The 19,245-nt window shown below is 42.0% G+C and overlaps 1 protein-coding gene across 5 annotated transcripts in view; it reads left to right on the top strand.

The window, feature by feature from the left end:
* The window catches only part of LMNTD1 (lamin tail domain containing 1), a 327,152-nt gene that overhangs the window by 44,527 nt on the left and 263,380 nt on the right, over positions 1–19,245 (top strand). For all 5 annotated transcript variants that reach the window (XM_061582240.1, XM_061582244.1, XM_061582242.1 and 2 more), the window contains one exon: positions 863–950. In XM_061582240.1, coding sequence (XP_061438224.1) covers positions 863–950 — 88 coding nt within the window. The remainder of the gene's footprint in view (positions 1–862; positions 951–19,245) is intronic.

Raw genomic sequence — 19,245 nt, forward strand, 5'->3', positions numbered from 1 at the left:
GCTGTGCACAGTCTTGGTCCAAGAAAGTGGCACGATTCTTTATCGTAGATGCAAAGGCTGGCCAATCAGTGCTGTGCAAATCTGTCCTCTGCTCCAGAGCAGAAGTTTATATTGACCCTGAGCCCAATCCAGCCAAGAAGAGGGTAGGTGTGTCTGAAATGCATGAGTGCTCTTGTACAGAGAACTCTTTGCTGAAAATATATATACCAGTATGCATCCTCCTCAATATGTTGTTAGGCGATTAAGTAAGGTTCACAGGCTCACTTGTGGATGCATTCAAGCTTAAATTGCAAAATACAATGTGTTTTAAGGTGGCATTATGTTATTTTTACCTTATGAGAACTTTCTCTCCCTTCTTTTACAGGCCATCTGACCTAAAATATCACTTGGGAAAGTACATTCCATTGCTGTTTTGTTTTTGGGGTGAAAGCTACAGCTAGTGTTGCATAGTAGCTAAGAGAGTGAACAGAGAGGTCCTAGATTCAATGAGCAACTCAGTCCTGAACCCATTGGATGATATTAGAATCAGGCCATCATGTGTAAATAGGGGCATGATAATAATGATCTACTTTACAAGGTTGTTATAAGAACTGCCAGGATAATACATATATGAAACATTTTAAGCATATAGCCCAGTTTGGGCACAAAATGAAATCAGAGTTAATCACTTTGTGAATGAGTCTGGGTAACCTTTGGGCTTCCCGCCCCCCCCACACCTCTGACATGTGCCAGAAGGGAAGTAACAGCGGTTTGTTGTTACAACCAACAAGGATGACCTGGTCAGTGGAAGCAGTATTTCCAAACCAGGCCTATCAAAATCAATTATATGAATAATTTAAATTTCCTCTTTAATCCCACTTAGGCATGAAGAAGAATTTCCCCAGTTACTGATGCTGCAAGAACAACAGCTTCAACATAAACTGGAACATCAAAAGCAAATCTATTTACAGGTCAGGATAACAATAGCCTTATCAGAACGCTTGGCTTTTTGACATTCTTTCAACAGCTCTAGATTATTATTATATTTTTGCCATGTAGATTTTATTTCTCGGTACCAAAATGTTGGGAGCTGCCTCTGCCTCTGGGGAAAGGGGAAGCACATTCTTTACTGTGGGAAAGTCTCAGTTAATTGTTGCCACAGCAGAGACCCATTAGGTTGAGATCCTACATTACACCATATTTAACATCTTAGTTAATCCAGCTCCGTAGCCTAGTCAGAAATTCCAATTCATCCTTTTCAAAACAAAATTCCAGGGATCGTACAAAATGGGAGTTTCATACAGACTAAGGCTTTCATAATGCAACTAGAAGGAAAAGTCTGTTATGGGTTTGGGGTTGAGATGGATGATTTCTGTGAGTCCCTTTCTAGCCTCTGATTTGGAACCCTGTACCTGGAGATGAGAAACCCACTCTGCTGACCAGATGAGTCTCCTGTGTTAGTCTCATAGAGCGGCCAGGTGAGTTAATAGTTAACCTTTCAAGTGCCATTAACTGGGCCAGGGAGATCCTATTGTTATTGAAACTCTTCAGGAGAAAACCCCCCCCCCCCGCTCCTGAGGCCAAGGAGAGGCTTGTTTTTTTAGTTGAGTCTGAGGAAAGGCTGGGAACTGGAGCCAGGCAGAGAGGCTGGCTCTCTGCACCATGGTTTTAGGGTGCCTCCTGTAAGCCTGATGGGAAATGCAAGATCTATTAGACTGCTGATGCTTTGAAGCCATTCATCTTAAGGTCCAGTTGGAATGTGTGTAAATAAATCAACAAACCATATTTCATAAAGACACCACAGTCTCTGCAGACCTTCTTCCCAAGGAAATCCAACCCCCGGGTAAGCGCAGGGACCCCTGGAAATCTCTCACCGCTCAGAGATTGGGGTGGCGTGCAACAGGTCTATGACATGAGTAATGTGGACCTAAACTGGATAGCAAAGTTTCAGAAGATTCCATCTGCTAATAAAGCAAACGTGAAGCAAACCATAGTGGAAACTGCCACAACCTATTGTCAAAATGTATGACTATAAGATTATATCACATGCTGTGTTTTTCATATATCCAGTGCACAAGAGATAAACTATACATTTTTCTCCATCTGGACTATTAACTACCACAGTGGCTTATTAAAATGAAGTAATACCTTTTCCCAAATGTAATAAAAAAGCCTATTAGCACACTATAGCTTAGAAAATAATATGGAAAGATATGGAATTCTGTTAACTACAATTGTTAATAAAAATAATTGTTAATAAAAAAAAGCCAGAGGAAATAAACCAAGGTGGTGTAATTTAGAAATAGTTAAATGGTAAGAAAATGTAGAACACTGCAGTGCATGTGCATTTTTAAAAACAACACACACATAATTGAAAAGTCACCTTTTGCTTAACATGTTCCTACCAAAAAGCAGTGGAATCCATCAATCACTGTTGTTGGGCACTCTGTTTTAATGTCAGTGTTGCCTTTGTTGAGTTGCCCAACAGCACACAGACAGCTAGATGCTTAGCATGAGCCAGGAATGGAGGATCTCAGGTCCGGAGACTAAATGTGGCCCTCCAAGCTTCTCTATCTTGGCCACAAGACCCTCCCTAAACCACACCCCCTCTCTCAGGTCACATCCCTAACCAACCTTGCTCTGAACCCCCCTCAAGTGCTTTTTCCTGGCTGGAATGTATACAGACGCTTGCTTGCCTGGATGGAGAGGTGTGAGTGTAAAATCCTTTGACATTTGGGTAGGTAGAGCCTACTGTACAAAGGTAAGATTCACATTCATTGCTCTGCTCATTTTTGCCTCCAGGGGGGGCATTATGTGGCACCCTGTGATGTTCCTATATTAATGTATATATGGTAAGTGTTGGTTGTTTAGAAGATATATGGTAAGTAGTGAAAGAGGAGGGGGAGTGAATGGGCAGTAGAATGCTAGATGATTGGCTGAGTGTTTAAAATGGCTGAACGTATAAAAGGAAGAGTGAGAGTGGAATCAGGGGGGGAGAAGAGAACTGAGTGGGTTGCTTGGTGGGGTTTAGAGAGTTGTTTGACAGGAGAGAGTGGAGAAGGAGGGAGGTGGAGTTCGGATTAGTATTGAGTAAAACCATATGCTTATGTGCTTTAAGAAGAAATCTTGTTAATCTTGTTAGCTTTGTTATCTGTAATAAATACTTAATTTGGTTTACCAAAGGCCTGATCCTTGGCTGGGGTTTCACAGACCAGAAGGGAGGGTAAGGTAATGACCAAGGCTGAAGGGGAACTGTAACAAATGGTGGCAGCGGTGAAGAGAATAACAATACCAGTATTCAGAGTCTCTGGGAATACTAGTATTAGGACATTACTGGTGGTTGCCTAGCAGGGGGATCTGTTGAGATCTGTGCTAGAGCGGGGAGAGAAACCATAAGAGAGAGCGGTCCGGACTGGTGGAGTCCCTGGTGGTGCCTAGTGACAGGCAGTAGCCACGCGCAGGTAGGAACCTGACAGGGAGAGCCAGGGAAGGACGCCTCACACGTGGTGGCAGTAGCGGTGGGATACGAACAACAGAGAATCCAGATACGAACAAAGGAGACTACGTCACAGGTGTTGGCTGTAGCAGTGAGATACGAATACTAGAGAATCCCTACCAGTGGTGTGGCAAACAGAAATAACAAAACAAGATTACTTGTGAGAGTGACTGGCAAAGAGTGTGTGGCAAAGAGTGAGTGAACTCAAACACCATGGCTGAATATATAAAAATGAAAAGAGAGGAGCTGGTGGAGAAGTGCGTAACATTCAATTTACCTCACGAGGGTAAAGGGGTAGATGAATTGAGGGTAGCACTTATAGGATTTGCAACTGCCCAGCAAAAACAACCTGTCAGAGAAGAGACCCCAGAAGGATATTTAAGCAATCCCGCTTATATAGAGTACTTGAGAGAGAAGTTGAGGATGGAAACTGAGAGAATGAGGATGGAGGCTGAGGAAAAAGACAAACAGCGGGTCTTTGAGGCTGAAGAAAAAGACAAACAGAGGGAGTTGGAAACTGAGAAGTTGAGAATGGGGTTTGAGGAGAGGGAGAAGCAACGAGCAGTGGATGCCGAATTACAAGTAGAAAAGCTAAAATTTGAAAGAGAGAAGTTTCATTCTGATGAAACAAGAAAGGACAGAGATGGAGCAAAAATAAAAATTACTCCAAAGGACTTTGCTGTCTATGAGTCTGGTCAAGATCCTCAAATTTACCTCAGCACCTTTGAAAAAGCAGCTCAGTTGTGGGGGCTACCTGAAGATATATACATGCAGTATTTATCAAACCTGATTAAAGGGGAATTGGCTGAGGTATACCAATATTTCCCCTCAGACAGGCCCGTCACCTATGCTGAATTCAAAGAAGCAGTGTTTAAAAGATTCAGACTGGGGCCTGATCATTTTAGAAAGCTTTTCAGAAACTGCCAGATACAGACAGGGAGGTCTTTCATGGAGCTGGGGGCAAAACTGATGGACATATTTGGGAAATGGCTGACAAGTGCAAAAGCTCAGTCTGTGGAGGAGGTGAAAAACCTCATGATATTGGATCAATTATACCATCAGTTACCACCAGAAATAAGGCTCCTGGTCAAAGACCGTTCCCCTACATCGGTGCAGGAGGCCACAGAGATGGCGGATCACTTCGCCTCCAACAGAACTGGCTGGGTGGGGAAAACATCAAGAGATTTTAAACCCAGACCATATAACGCTGGCAGAAGGGATGTGGTACCACAGAGAGTGAGTCCTCCAGTAAAATCTGAAGGGCACAGGACACCCCAGAGTGGATCTGTGTACCCTAAAAGTGAGGAGAATTTATGCTACAAATGTGGTAGACCGGGGCACCTACGTTTTCAATGTGAGGTTGCCAACCCCATTAGTAATCCTGCTCAGACAAGGGCAGTGAAAACAGAGCCCAAGGCTTTAGAAACAGCGAAAAAGGTTCAGTTCTGCCAGATAAACTGGACAGAAGTAACAGACCTTGATTCAAGTCTGAGAGAGGAAGTGGGTGTACAAGGGGCAAATTATTGGGCATTGCTTGATACTGGTGCCGCTCAGACATTACTGAGGCCAGATTTAATAAAATCTGAGGTAATATTACCTCAGGAAACTGTGACTATCCAAGGAGTGAGGGGTCAACCAGAAAGTTTGCCTGTGGCCCTGGTGGATATGACTTGGAGAGGCCGAGAGGGCCGATATAAAGTAGGCATTAATGCCCAGCAACAAGAACCAGTAATACTGGGAAGAGATGTAATGGGCGCCCAAGGAAAGATCTATGTAGTGACCAGACAGCAAATTGGCAGAGAAAAAGAAGCCATATTAAGGGGGGCTGAAACAAACAGGGTGGAATCTGTTAACCAGCCTCAGGTCACCATAGCAACCACTAGCAGGCCTGCTGAAGGAGACAAACTGTATCAAGTGGTCTCTGATAATGATGAGGCAGATCAATTCAGGGAAGAGCTGCAAAAAGATATAAGTTTGAAGCAGATAAAGGAACAAGCTCTGACCCAACAGATTCCTTTCACTGACAAACTGAGGAATCAAGTTGTGTGTGAGAATGGGATTTTATATAGACTGTGGATGCCTGCTGAGAGAAAGGATGAATGTGAACCAGTGAAGCAATTGATAGTACCTAGCAAATACAGAACCAGATTGCTAGAGGTAGCCCACGATGTCCCATGTGCAGGACATCTGGGAATAAAAAAGACCAAGAGGAGATTGGCAGCACACTATTATTGGCCAAACATCTCCAAAGATGTAAAACAACATTGTCTATCTTGTGGAATATGCCAAAAGGTGGGAAAAAGTGGAGTAAAGACTAAGGAACCCTTAAAGCCCCTTCCTATAATTGGACAACCCTTTTATAGAGTGGGGATAGATTTGGTGGGCCCTTTTTCCAAACCCACAAGGCATGGCAAGAAATATCTATTGGTGGTGGTGGATTTTGCCACCAGGTACCCAGAAGCAGAAGCACTAAGATCCGTGGAAGCCCCTGTAGTGGCAGAGGCTTTATTAAAAATCTTTATGAGGCTGGGTTTCCCTCATGAAGTGCTGACGGATCAAGGCAGTGTATTCATGGGAGAAGTGATGCAATGTATGTGGAAATGTTGTGGTCTAAAACATCTAAAGACCACTACTTACCATCCCGCCACTAATGGGTTAACAGAGAGATTCAATGGCGTTTTGAAGGGCATGATCAGAAGCTATGTTCAAGATCACCCACAAGACTGGGATGAACAGTTGGGATGCTTCTTGTTTGCATACAGAGAAGTCCATCAGGAGTCAACAGGCTTCTCACCCTTTGAACTCATGTTCACTAGAAAAGTGAGGGGACCTTTGCAACTATTAAAAAATTCATGGGAAGGAACCCTGGGAGAGTACAAAACATCTGTAGTAGATTTTGTATTGGAATTCCGCAATAAATTAACATCAATGATGGAGATGGTGAAAAAGAATTTGAGTCAAGCACAGGAGAAGCAACGTTACTGGTATGACAGAACAGCCAGGGAACGTGTGTATGATGTGGGAGATATGGTTATGGCATTCATACCCAGGAAACATGACAAATTACAGGCTAACTGGGAAGGACCATATACCATCAGAGAAAGGCTTGACACAGTGACGTATGTAATCACCACAGACCAATTAAACAAAAGCAAAGTGGTTCATGTAAATATGTTGAAGCCTTACCATACCAGGGATGCACAGGTGTTGCAAGTTACCTTATTCCCTGAGGGAAGTGGGCCTGAACTTCCAGATTTGGTACAGGAAAGCAAAGACAAAGGAGGGGTAGATCAAGTGGAATGGTCAGAGGAGGTGAAGGAGGAAGTAAAAGAAGAGATTCTGAGAGTTTTGAAAACCTATAGGAATCTCTTTAGCAACAAACCTGGCCGAACCAGTATAGTTATACATTCCATTGATACTGGAGATCATGCTCCAATCAGATCTGTTCCGTACCGTGTGAATGGGAAAGTTTTGAATGAGATCAAAAAGGAGGTGGAAGATATGCTGGAATTAGGAGTGATCAGGGAATCCATCAGTCCCTGGGCCTCAAGTATTGTCCTGGTTCCGAAAAAAGATGGAACGACAAGGTTTTGCATTGATTATCGGCTAATCAATAAAATTACTGTCCCAGATGCGTATCCTATGCCTAGGGTAGACGCAATGTTAGAGTTATTGGGGGCAGCAACCATTATCTCTACACTAGATCTCTGTAAAGGATTTTGGCAAATGGAACTAGACGAGCAATCCAGAGCCAAAACTGCCTTCAGTACACCAGATGGGTTATATGAGTTTGTGACCTTACCCATGGGACTAAGGAACTCACCAAGTTCATTTCAGAGGCTAATCAATACTGTGTTGCGAGGCATGTCAGATTTTGCAGTGGCCTATATCGATGACATGGCCATTTTTAGCAAGTCGGTGCCTGAGCATGTTCAACACCTGACAACAGTATTGGAGGCCTTAAGAAAAGCAGGCCTCACAATAAAAGCTAAGAAATGCCAGTTTGGACTAAAGGAAGTAATCTATTTAGGACATAAGGTGGGGAGTGGGAAAATCACCCCCTTATGGAGCAAGGTGGAGGCAATACAAGCGTGGCCGATCCCCTTAACCAAAAAACAAGTAAGGGCATTTCTGGGTGTGGCTGGATTTTATAGGAAGTTTGTGAGAAATTTTGGGGAAATAGCAACCCCCTTGCATGAATTAACAAAGAAGAAGTGTTCTGAGCGTGTGGTATGGACGGATGAATGTCAGAAGGCTTTTGATCTGCTGAAGCAAGCCTTGTGCCAAGGACCCATATTAATAGCACCAGACTATGAGAAACCATTCATCGTGGCTACAGATGCGTCGGACCTGGCGCTGGGAGTCGTCTTGCTGCAGGAGAGAGAAGGCACCAGACATCCAGTGGCGTACCTGAGTCGCAAGCTGACGCCGAGGGAGAAAAACTATTCGTCGGTCCAGAAGGAGTGCCTAGCGGTCGTGTGGGGACTGAACAAGTTGCGCCCATACGTGTGGGGACGAAGATTCACAGTGACTACGGATCATCAGGCCTTGTTATGGTTGCAGACTATGAAAAACCATAATACTATGCTGCAGAGGTGGTCCTGGGCCCTACAGGACTATCAAGTGGACTTCCAGTTCATCAAAGGCAAGGACAATGTACTGGCCGATGGACTTTCCAGGCAAGTGGCTGGGACTGCAGTGACGTGACCAGACGGAGGAACAAAGAAAGACATTTTCCCCATAGAGACTTTTATTTGTTAACGCGACATATAAATCCTGGAACAGGAATAATACTCTGCCGTTGTTTTAAGGGGGGGAAATGTGATGTTCCTATATTAATGTATATATGGTAAGTGCTGGTTGTTTAGAAGATATATGGTAAGTAGTGAAAGAGGAGGGGGAGTGAATGGGCAGTAGAATGCAAGATGATTGGCTGAGCGTTTAAAATGGCTGAATGTATAAAAGGAAGAGTGAGAGTGGAATAGGGGGGAGAAGAGAAAGAGTGGATTGCTTGGTGGGGTTTGAGAGAGTTGTTTGCCAGAAGAGAGTGAAGAAGGTGGGGGGTGGAGTTCGGATTAGTATTGAGTAAAACCATATGCTTATGTGCCTTAAGAAGAAATCTTGTTAATCTTGTTAGCTTTGTTATCTGTAATAAATACTTAATTTGGTTTACCAAAGGCCTGATCCTTGGCTGGGGTTTCACAGACCAGAAGGGAGGGTAAGGTAATGACCAAGGCTGAAGGGGAACTGTAACAAATGGTGGCAGCGGTGAAGAGAATAACAATACCAGTATTCAGAGTCTCTGGGAATACTAGTATTGGGACGTTACTGGTGGTTGCCTATCAGGGGGATCTGTTGAGATTGGTGCTAGAGCGGGGAGAGAAACCATAAGAGAGAGTGGTCCGGACTGGGGGAGTCCCTGGTGGTGCCTAGTGACAGGCAGTAGCCACGCGCAGGTAGGAACCTGACAGGGAGAGCCAGGGAAGGATGCCTCACACACCCCTATGAGGAAATGTGGTCCTGGAGCTGGAAAAGATTGTCCATCCCAGGCATAAACTAGTGGATTGCAGCTAGAGACAGACAGAAGTCATAAAATCATAGGGTTGGAAGGGGCCTATAAGGCCATCAAGTCCAACCCCCTGCTCAATGTAGGAATCCAAATTAAAGCATACCTGACAGGTAGCTGTCCAATGTTTTTTGAATGCCTCCAACGTTGGAGAGCCCACCACCTCCCTAGGTCATTGGTTCCATTGTAGTACCACTCTAACAGTTAGGAAGTTCTTCCTGATGTTCAACTGAAATCTGACTTCCTGTAAGGTGATCCCATTATTCTGTGTCCTGCACTCTGGGATAAGAGACGCTGGCCTTCTCTGTGGCAACCTTTCAAGTACTTGAACAGTGTTATCATATCTCCCCTCAGTCTCCTCTTCTCAAGACTAAACACGCCCAGTTCTTTCAGTCTCTCCTAATAGTGCTTTGTTTCCAGTCCACTAATCATCTTTGTCCCCCTCCTCTGAACCTGTTTCAGGTTGTCAGCATCCTTATTAAAGTGTGGTGTCCAGAACTGGATGCAGTAAGATGAGGCCTAACCAGTGCCAAATAGAGGGGAACCAATACTCCACACGATTTGAAAACTATACTTCTGTTAATGCAGCCAATAATAGCATTTGTCTTTTTGCAACCGCATCACACTGTTGGCTCATATTCAGCTTGTGATCAACAACAATCCCAAGATCCTTCTTGCATGTAGTATTGCTGAGCCAAGTACCCCCTATCTTTTAACTGTGCCTTTGGTTTCTTTTTCCTAGGTGTAGAACTTTGCACTTATCCCTGTTAAATTTCATTCTGTTGTTTTCAGCCCAATGCTCCAGCCTATCAAGATCCCTTTGGATTTTATTTCTGTCTTCCAAGGTATTAGCTATCTCTCCCAATTTTGTATCATCTGCAAATTTGATAAGCATTCTCTGCACCTCCTCATCAAAGTCATTAATAAAAATGTTGAAGAGCACGGGACTCAGGACTGAGCCGTGCAGTATCCCGCTCATTACCTCCCCCCAGTTTGAAAAGGAACCATTCATAAGCACTCTTGAGTATGATTCTGTAGCCAACTGTGGATCCATCTGAAAGTTGTTCTATCAAGCCCACATTCAGCTAGCTTGTTAATCAGAATATCATGGGGCACTTTGTCAAAAGCTTTGCTGAAGTCGAGATATATTATCAAAAAATGAGATAAGGATTAATCTGGCAGGATTTGTTCTTGGCAAATCCATGTTGGCTTATAGTAATCACTGCATTGTTTTCAAGGTGCTTATAAATTTACCGCTTTATAATCTGCTCCAGAATATTACCAGGGATCAATGTCAGGCTGGTCTGTAGTTCCTACGTCCCTCCTTTTTGCCCTTTTTGAAGACAGGGACAACATTAGCCCTCCTCCAGTCATCCGGCACTTCACCCATCCTCCATGATTTCACAAAGATAATAGACAGCAGTTCCAAGAGTTCTTCAGCCAGTTCCTTCAATACTCTAGAATGCAGTTCATCAGGCCCTGGAGATTTGAACTCATTCAAAGTGATTAGGTATTCCTTGACCATTTGTCTATCATTCTCAAACTGTAATCCTGCCCCTTCAACTTCACATTTCCCAGGAGGGTCATAGACCCTCTCTTGGGAGAAGATTGAGCCAAAGTAGGAATTGAGCACTTCTGCTTTTTCTTTGTTATCATTTTGCCATCCTCATTGAATAGCTGTACCACCATTTCTTTCCTCTGTCTTTTACTATGGATGTACCTGAAAAAAGCTGTTTTGCTGCTTTTAGCATCCCTCACTAACCTCAACTCATTCTCAGCCTTCCTGATGCCATCCCTGCAATTCCGTGCTACCTTTCTGCACTCTTCCTTTGTGGCCTGGCCTTCCTTCCATTTCCTTCATGTGTTCGTTTTTTGTTTTCAGGTCATCTCTAAGCTTTCTGTGAAGCCACTTTGGCTTCTTCTGCTGTCTTCCCCCTTTTTTCCTCGATGGAGTTTCTAAAAGAGGAAATTCTAAAGGCACAATGGCGAACAATTCCATCGAGGAAAAAAGGGGGAAGACACAAACCCTATTGTCCAATCATTGTCATTCTGTATTTTCTTTGTGGTTGTTCAGTCTTTTCTTAGGCCTCAAAATATCCAGCTTTTTTCAGAAGAGCAGCACAATCTCCACAAGTGTAAAAGCCTTAACTGGTCTTCTGTATTTTTCAGAAGGTGGGGTTTTGATGTGGGCAGTGACTCATTATAAATTTTATATTTTAATTAGTGCTGAAATGCTTTTCTTTCTTTCTATCTATCTATCTATCTATCTATCTATCTATCTATCTATCTATCTATCTATCTATCTATCTATCTATCTATCTATCTATCTATCTATCTATCTATCATCTATCTATCTATCTATCTATCTATCTATCTATCTATCATCTATCTATCTATCTATCATCTATCTATCTATCTATCTATCTATCTATCTATCTATCTATCTATCTATCTATCTATCTATCATCTATCTATCTATCTATCTATCTATCTATCTATCTATCTATCTATCATCTATCTATCTATCATCTATCTATCTATCTATCTATCTATCTATCTATCATCTATCTATCTATCTATCATCTATCTATCTATCTATCTATCTATCTATCTATCTATCTATCATCTATCTATCTATCTATCTATCTATCTATCTATCATCTATCTATCTATCTATCTATCTATCATCTATCTATCTATCTATCTATCTATCATCTATCTATCTATCTATCATCTATCTATCTATCTATCTATCTATCTATCTATCTATCTATCTATCTATCTATCTATCTATCATCTATCTATCTATCATCTATCTATCTATCTATCTATCTGTCTATCTATCATCTATCTATCTATCTATCTATCTATCTATCATCTATCTATCTATCATCTATCTATCTGTCTGTCTGTCTGTCCTAGTTATAGTGCTATAACAGCACAATGCTATAATGTTAGTTTTAATTTAAAATTGCTTTAAAAACTCTTTCCAGTCACTGCCATTAACCATGTTGCTAAAATGGCAGTGACTGAAAGGTTTTCATTATCATTTTTTAAAAAATGCACACTATTTTATTATTTTTAGTATAGCACTAGAACACCATACGCGGCACTGGGGGCAAGGCAGTACCCTGCAGCACACTGTAGCACAGGGGTGGAGAACCCCCAGCCTAAGGACTAAAGGCAGTCCTCCAGGTCTCTCTGTCTGGCCCTTGGACTGTCGCCAGGCCACCCCCACTTGCCCCAAACCACAGTCATTACTGGCCTTGCTTTATACTGAAATGAGTCCTTGCACTCTGATCATGCTTCTTGCTTGTCTGGATGGAGGATAGAGATGGGTGTGTGTATATAAAGTAGCCTACAGTATAAAGATAACATGTACATTTATTTCTGTGCCCACTTTTGCCTCTGGCCCACCCAACACTCACATGTGATCCTCAGAAGGTTGCCCACAAGGCAGTGTGGCTCTCAAGCTGAAAAAAATGTTCCCTACCCTTGTGGCATATTTGCCAGGGGGCCAAGACATAGCCACCCAATACCACTCTGTGAAATTGGGCCCTATAAGTAGGAACAGAACCACTGTAAAGCAGTCCCCCCCTCTAATTCCCTACTCACAGAGCTGGTCCAGGAAGATACCACGGTTGCGGAGAGATTGAGCCAAAGTAACAGGATTGCGATCCCCCATCCCTGTCCCCATGAAGGTCATCTATCAGGGAAACCAACACCTTGAAAAGAAAAAAAATTTCCTCTCAGCAATCCTTATAACACTCCTATAAGTTAGGCTGCTATAAAATCAAGACAGATAGGAAGAATAAAGCACTTCCCCATTACAAGTGTTCTGTGCATGCCCTGTCACATTTAAATGCACTTGCCATGAGCATTAGTTTTTATTTGTTTATAAAAATGTCATACCCCTTAATGCAATAAAATAACTAAGCACTTTACATAAAAACAATGAAAATACAATAATATTCAATAACATTTCCTAAAAACAAGGTAACAACAAAACAAAATTATATATCACAAATAATACTGAACTCCACATAAAATAGAAAATCAAAAATTAGGAATCCAAGTCCAGGAAAGCTTAGGCAATCATAGATGTTTTAAAGAGGGATTAAAAGGTCCTTATTGTCTTCACTTCGTGAATTACCCAAGAGATGGCATTCCAGAGAGTGAGAGCTATGACTGAGAGGCCCCACTTCTACATTGTCGCCAAGTGCCAAGCTGCTGGTCATCGAATGACCAGCAGGACCTCTTCAGTAAATCTTAAAAATTGACTTGGTCCGTACTGGGGGAGGCAGTCTGCTACGTATCCAGGATTTAAATAGTTGGCCCATTTTGCAGCTGACATGGGTAAGTGCACTACCCATAGCTTATGTCTTGTCTCTTTGGTCTTTGCTATTCCTGTGTTATAGACTGGGGCTCAGGCTGAAAGAGAATTGCTTGCTTGCAAATGTGTGCTTGCAGCGGCGACCTCTTGTTTCACAGCTCAGCTTTTTAGCCACTATGCAACATCTTCCGGAAGTCATGCTCCTTGTTTTGGATTACAAGAACTTTGCAAATCTTTCCCAGAATTCTTTTGGATTCCTGCTCTTACTGCTATAATGTGAGCAAGTGTGCTTTTGGTACAAGTCTAGAAAACATATGGAGGCATATTACCACAGTCCCTCAACAAGTGGTCCTTTATGAAGTACTGCTGATCAGCGGGTGTCTCTTTCCTGGCAAGATTTAAATGTGTATTTAATATTGTATTTACTATTAATTCCCAAAGTCAATAGATTCCCTGGTAACATCTGAACACTTCAAATATTGTTGTCTCTGGTAAGAATAATATAGGTAGTATTTACTCAATATCAAATAGTCCTTATTTCAACATTTATAGCGTTCCAAGGATTCCAAATTGCTTTTATTCAACACCAGATATCTGCAATAGATCCAACATGTGTTTAAAAAGAAGAAAAGCTGTTATTGACTTGTGAAGGTGAAAGACTGCTGTTGAATGGTTATTTATGAGTTTGGGGGCTGGAAAGAGTGCAAGATCAAACATGGTTCAAAGCTCTTTGAAGATTTATTATTGGACATTTGTTCTGAACATGAAGGTGTGGATAAAAAATAGAACATATGTGATGCTGTTGTTGCCTTCCCACAAAGTGTGAGAGATCTATATTTCCTTTGCAGTAGAACATGTGTATGTCTTCAAGAAATGACAGGCCCAAGAATGCTTTTATCACTAGTTGTGTGCGGGGGGCAGGAGGGGAGAGAGCAAGATTTTCTTGAGAGTCTGTGAGTTGTTGCATAGCAAGAGGAGATGGTAGGCCTAGCTGATTCCTTCTAAGGAGGAGGGTTTGCTGTGAGAGGACTGGGGAGGACAGCCAACAGCTTTTCATTAAACATGCTGAGGAGATGTCTCCTGAGGAATTGCCTTTCTTCCTGAGAAGTCTGAAGTAGGGTTGCCAGGTCAGAAGCATCCCAAACCCTGAGATTTCAAGGGCAGGCCCTAGTGATGTCATGGGATGGGCCTTAGTGATGTCATTAAGCATGATACATTAAGCATCAACTACAGTTGCTTGGAGCATACCACTCAAATGAAAAAAATTCTCTGATTGGATATTAATATAGAAATCTTAGCTAAATGAGGGTGTTTCTAGATCCAGCTGAAGTGACAGGATCATTCCTTCTCACCTGCTTAGAGAGCTTGGGTAAGGAACATTAATCTAGCCTACTTGCTTCGGGCAAGAAGGTTTAAGTGCCCTCAGGCCCAGCCAGGCACCAGAAAGCCATTGTAGGAAGAAGGGAGCCTTATGTTGTGGAGATGTTAGATGGGAGTAAGGAGTAAGCCCCATAGAACTCAACAGGACTTGCTTCTGAGTAAATATTGTTAGGATTGTGCTGTTGGTAAGGCTTGACTAGGTATCCTCTGCAACAATATCCATATCAAATCAGGGTTGGCAACCCCCTGCCTGGAATACCTTCATGCCTTTTAACATGGCTGCTCCAAACTTCTTTACAGACTTGGCCCTTCACTGCAGAGAGAGGTTTGAGAAACGAGTAAGAGTTAAGACGATTCTTTATTCTTTCCTGCCTACTCTGTGGGTTGCTATAAACTCACTTTGCCAGCCAACCCAATTCCAATGAGTAATAACTGACAGAGAGAAAACACACATGGTTTGGTCTACCTTTACAGGCTGTAGGTCAGGAAAAACAGCAATTGAAGCCACACTTCCCAGTATGTGAATTCTCTTTCACCACTATTGGGCAAGAAAAAAACCACCATGCAAATAACAAGGTGCATCAGCAGTGGGTTTAAGGGGGTTGAGTTGACCACATGGAACCACTGTCATTGCTTCTATGTATGAAAGGGGGTGAGGATAAAGGTAACTGAAATGCAAATAGAAAAACAAAAACAAAAGACAGTGATGATTTCCTAAATACTATACCATACCAACCACAACAAGATTCCTATGAGTAAGGCAGAAAACTCAGTATGCCACAACCAGTCAGGGTTCCTAACCAAAACTAAAAAAATCCTGGCAGCCAGTTAGCCAAGGTCACAGAAATCCCAATGCAGCACAACCTGACCCGGGTGCTGCAGTTAGTGCAGAATGGTGCAGCACAATTGCTGACATGAGTGAGACCCCATCAAGACATAACACCCCTGCTCTGAAATCTGCGCTGCTTGCTGATTTGCTACTAGGCCAAGTTCAAGGTGTGCTTTCCATGTTATGGGTTCCACATAGTACTAGTTCTGCTCTGGTAAGAAATTGACCCTTTAGTGTTGCAGTACCTATGCTTTGGAACTCCCTGCCTATTTACATTAGGCAGGTGCCTTCACTGTACTCATTTTGGCACCTGCTAAAAATTATTTTGTTTACGCAAGCCTACCCAGGCATGTAGAAGCTATTGTTTTTTATATCTGTTTTTAACTCATTTTTGGTTTTATTATTCTGAATGTTTTTAAATACCTGTCTTTAACTGTTTTTGCCAATAATTCTATTGTTTTAATTCCTGCTATAAACCGCTTTGAGGTTTTTTTACAATAAAGCAGTATATAAATGTTGTAAATAAAATAAATAAATAATTTTTGGAGTCAATGTGGCCCTTGGGTTTCTTTCCTCTTTTGTACCGAGTCAGGCCATTTGGTACCATCTAGCTCAGTACTGATGACATGGACTAGCATTGGCTCTCCAGGATTCCAGGCAATAGTCTCTTTCAGAAATTGAATTTTGGAACTTTGCATGCAAAGCATGTGCCCTGCCACTGAACTGCAGCCCTGTTTAAAAATGTATATTTTAAAACTGTTCTTTTCAATTCACTAATGAATGCATAGCATACTAGGGCAGATCCACACCATGCATTTAAAGCACATTCAACATACATTTGAAGCACATGAATCCCAACACAGAATCCTGGGAATTGTAATTTGTTAAGGGTGGTGAGAACTATAACTGTGAGGGGGAAACTACACTTCTCAGGATTCTTTAGGGGAAGTCATGTGCTTTAAATGCGAGCTGGATATGCTTTAAATATATTATGTGGATCTGCGTTACTTCATAAACTTTGCCTGCATATAAATCATTTTAATTAAATTTTAAAATGGAAATAAGCTACAAAGTGTACCGGGTGACCATGGGCTATGCACCATGTCTCAACCTAATCTGACCCCCAGGGTGAAAACAGCAGAGCGGGACCATGACCACCCCAAGGAAGGACACAAAATGTAGATGAAATAATAATTTGTAAATAATAATTTACAACCATAGTGTGAAATCAGATACATATGAAGACATAGTATGAAGAAATATGTCAAAGTTGTTTATTATTTACACAGCCTGTAAAGATATTTATAGTGCCATCTCTCAGCCCTATCTGCCCCTCAGGGTGAAAACAATGGAGGGGGACCATGACCACCCCAAGCAAGAAAGGCACACTTAAAACGTAGAGGAAATAGCAATGTACAACTGTAGTATGAAATTGGATACATATTGAGACACAGTATGAAGCAGTATTTATATAAATATGGATATCAAAGATGTTTATTATTTACACAAACTGTAAAGATATTTATAGTGCAATCTTATGCATGTTTACTCAGAAGCAAGTTCCAATGTATTCAATGGGGTTTACTCAGACAGGGAAGCATGCACGGGATTGCAATTCAATGATAAGGAACTTCACACACCCAATCCAAAATGCCACTTTAAGCGGTTTTCAACTGTTTTATATTTGTTTTACAGTCATTGAATTTTAAATGGCTTTATTGCTTGTTGTGAGTTGCCTTGGTTTCCAACCCTACCTCACAGGGTTGTTGGAAATATTCCATATGCACACACACTGGAGATGTAAAAATACATACATCCCAGATAATAGTTCATTGTCAAAAACAGTTGGCCATTGCAGAACATTAAAAAAAAAAGTATTAGTTTCCTGCCAAATAAAAGCAGTGACACCTAAGTAAGCCCTGCCTAACTGCTTTAAATAAAAAAAGGATCGGAGGAGGACAGAAAGATTTACAACACAATCCTTTTCTATGTTCACTCAAAAGTCCCACTGATTTTCAGCACAATCCTAACCATGTCTACTCAAAAGTAAGTCCTTCTGAATTCAATGGAGTTAACTCCCAGGTATGTGGAATTAGCATTGCAGCTTTACTCCCAGAAAAATTTCATGTTGGGAAAGTTTTCAAAACAAGTTATAAATAAGACAAATAAGCTGCCCTCTTCCACAGTCCTGTAAAATGTAAACTTTGTTTGACTCCTTAATTAGAAAAGAATAACATTGAAGCATGTACACTTTTTAAAACCTCTGTTCAAAAATTATGTTATATGGGGTTGGAATGGATGATCCCTGTGGGTCCCCTTTCCAGCCTCTGGTTTGGAATCCTGTGCCTTGGAATGAGGAACTCGCTCTGCTGGTCAGATGAGTCTCTTTTGTTGAGCTAATAGAGTGGTCAGGTAGGATAATTGTTCTATGTTGCCCAGCAACTGGTGAATGGGCCAGGAAGACCCTTTTGTTATTGAAACTCTTCAGGAGAGCATTTCCCCCCCTCCTGGAGCCTAGGAAAAGCTTGTGTTTTTAGTTGTCTAGAGAATTGCTGGGAACTGGAGGCAGGCAGAGAGACTGGCTCTCTGCACCATGGCATTTGGGGTGCCTCCTGTAACACTGATGGGAAAGTTGGATATTTGACTGCTGATGCCTTGAACCCCTCCATCCTAAGCTCAGGTTGGAATGTGTGTAAATAAATAAACCATATTTCATAAAGACACCGCAGTCTCTGCTGACCTTCTTCCCAAAGGAAACCAAGCCCTGGATGAGTGCAGGGACCCCGGAAATCTCACCGCTCAGAGATTGGGGAGGCACGCAATAATTATTTGAAAAATAAAAAGTATAATATACCATTTTGTAAGTAATTAAAAAAACCTTGCATGTACACTATTATGCCTACCAAGATCCTGCTGTGATCTGTTGCAGTGCAATCCTATGCATGTTTACTCAGAAGCAACTCCCAATCCTGTACAGGCATACCCCGCTTTAACATACGCAATGTAAAGTGAAAGTGAAAGTGTAAAGTGAAAATGTACTTAAAGTGAAGCAATTATCTATGCATGTACTGCACAGCAATCACCACCAGTTGGCAGCGGCATCATGCCATTAAGTGTCCGTAATTGCGAAGCACGTGTACGTTAAGTGGGGTATGGTGGCGTATGGAGCATGTATGTTATAGCGAGGCGACGTTAAGTGAAGCGACGTTAAGCAGGGTATGCCAGTATAGAGAAAGTATGCTGCTGAAAGCTATATATTTACTGAATTCCTGATGTGAGACAAGCAGGAAAAGGAAACTGTTCTCAGAACCTGAAATGAGGTTTAACTCTTGCTGTTGTCAATCACAACCCTGACATGGCTAAAAACCTGAAAGGGCAGGGATTAGAGCAGCCTGTACTAACAGAAGTTGGGGGGGGGTTGGCTGACATTTTGGTTTATATCTTTTGAACCAGACCACCTAGAAACTTAATTTCTTTTTAAATGAAAGCTAAGAGTCCGGAGATTAAGGTGAGTCACCCTGGAAACCTGGAGAAGACCCAAAAAGAATGGAGTCTCCAGCCGAAAACTGGACACCTGGCAACCCTAGTCTGCGGACTCTTGAAGACTTCTGTGTAAGCTGTTGAGATCTTATCTGCTGAGAATTAATCAACATTCTAGTAGA

This window comes from Rhineura floridana, chromosome 8 (genome assembly GCF_030035675.1).
Source record: "Rhineura floridana isolate rRhiFlo1 chromosome 8, rRhiFlo1.hap2, whole genome shotgun sequence".
Classification (NCBI taxonomy): Eukaryota; Metazoa; Chordata; class Lepidosauria; order Squamata; family Rhineuridae; genus Rhineura; species Rhineura floridana.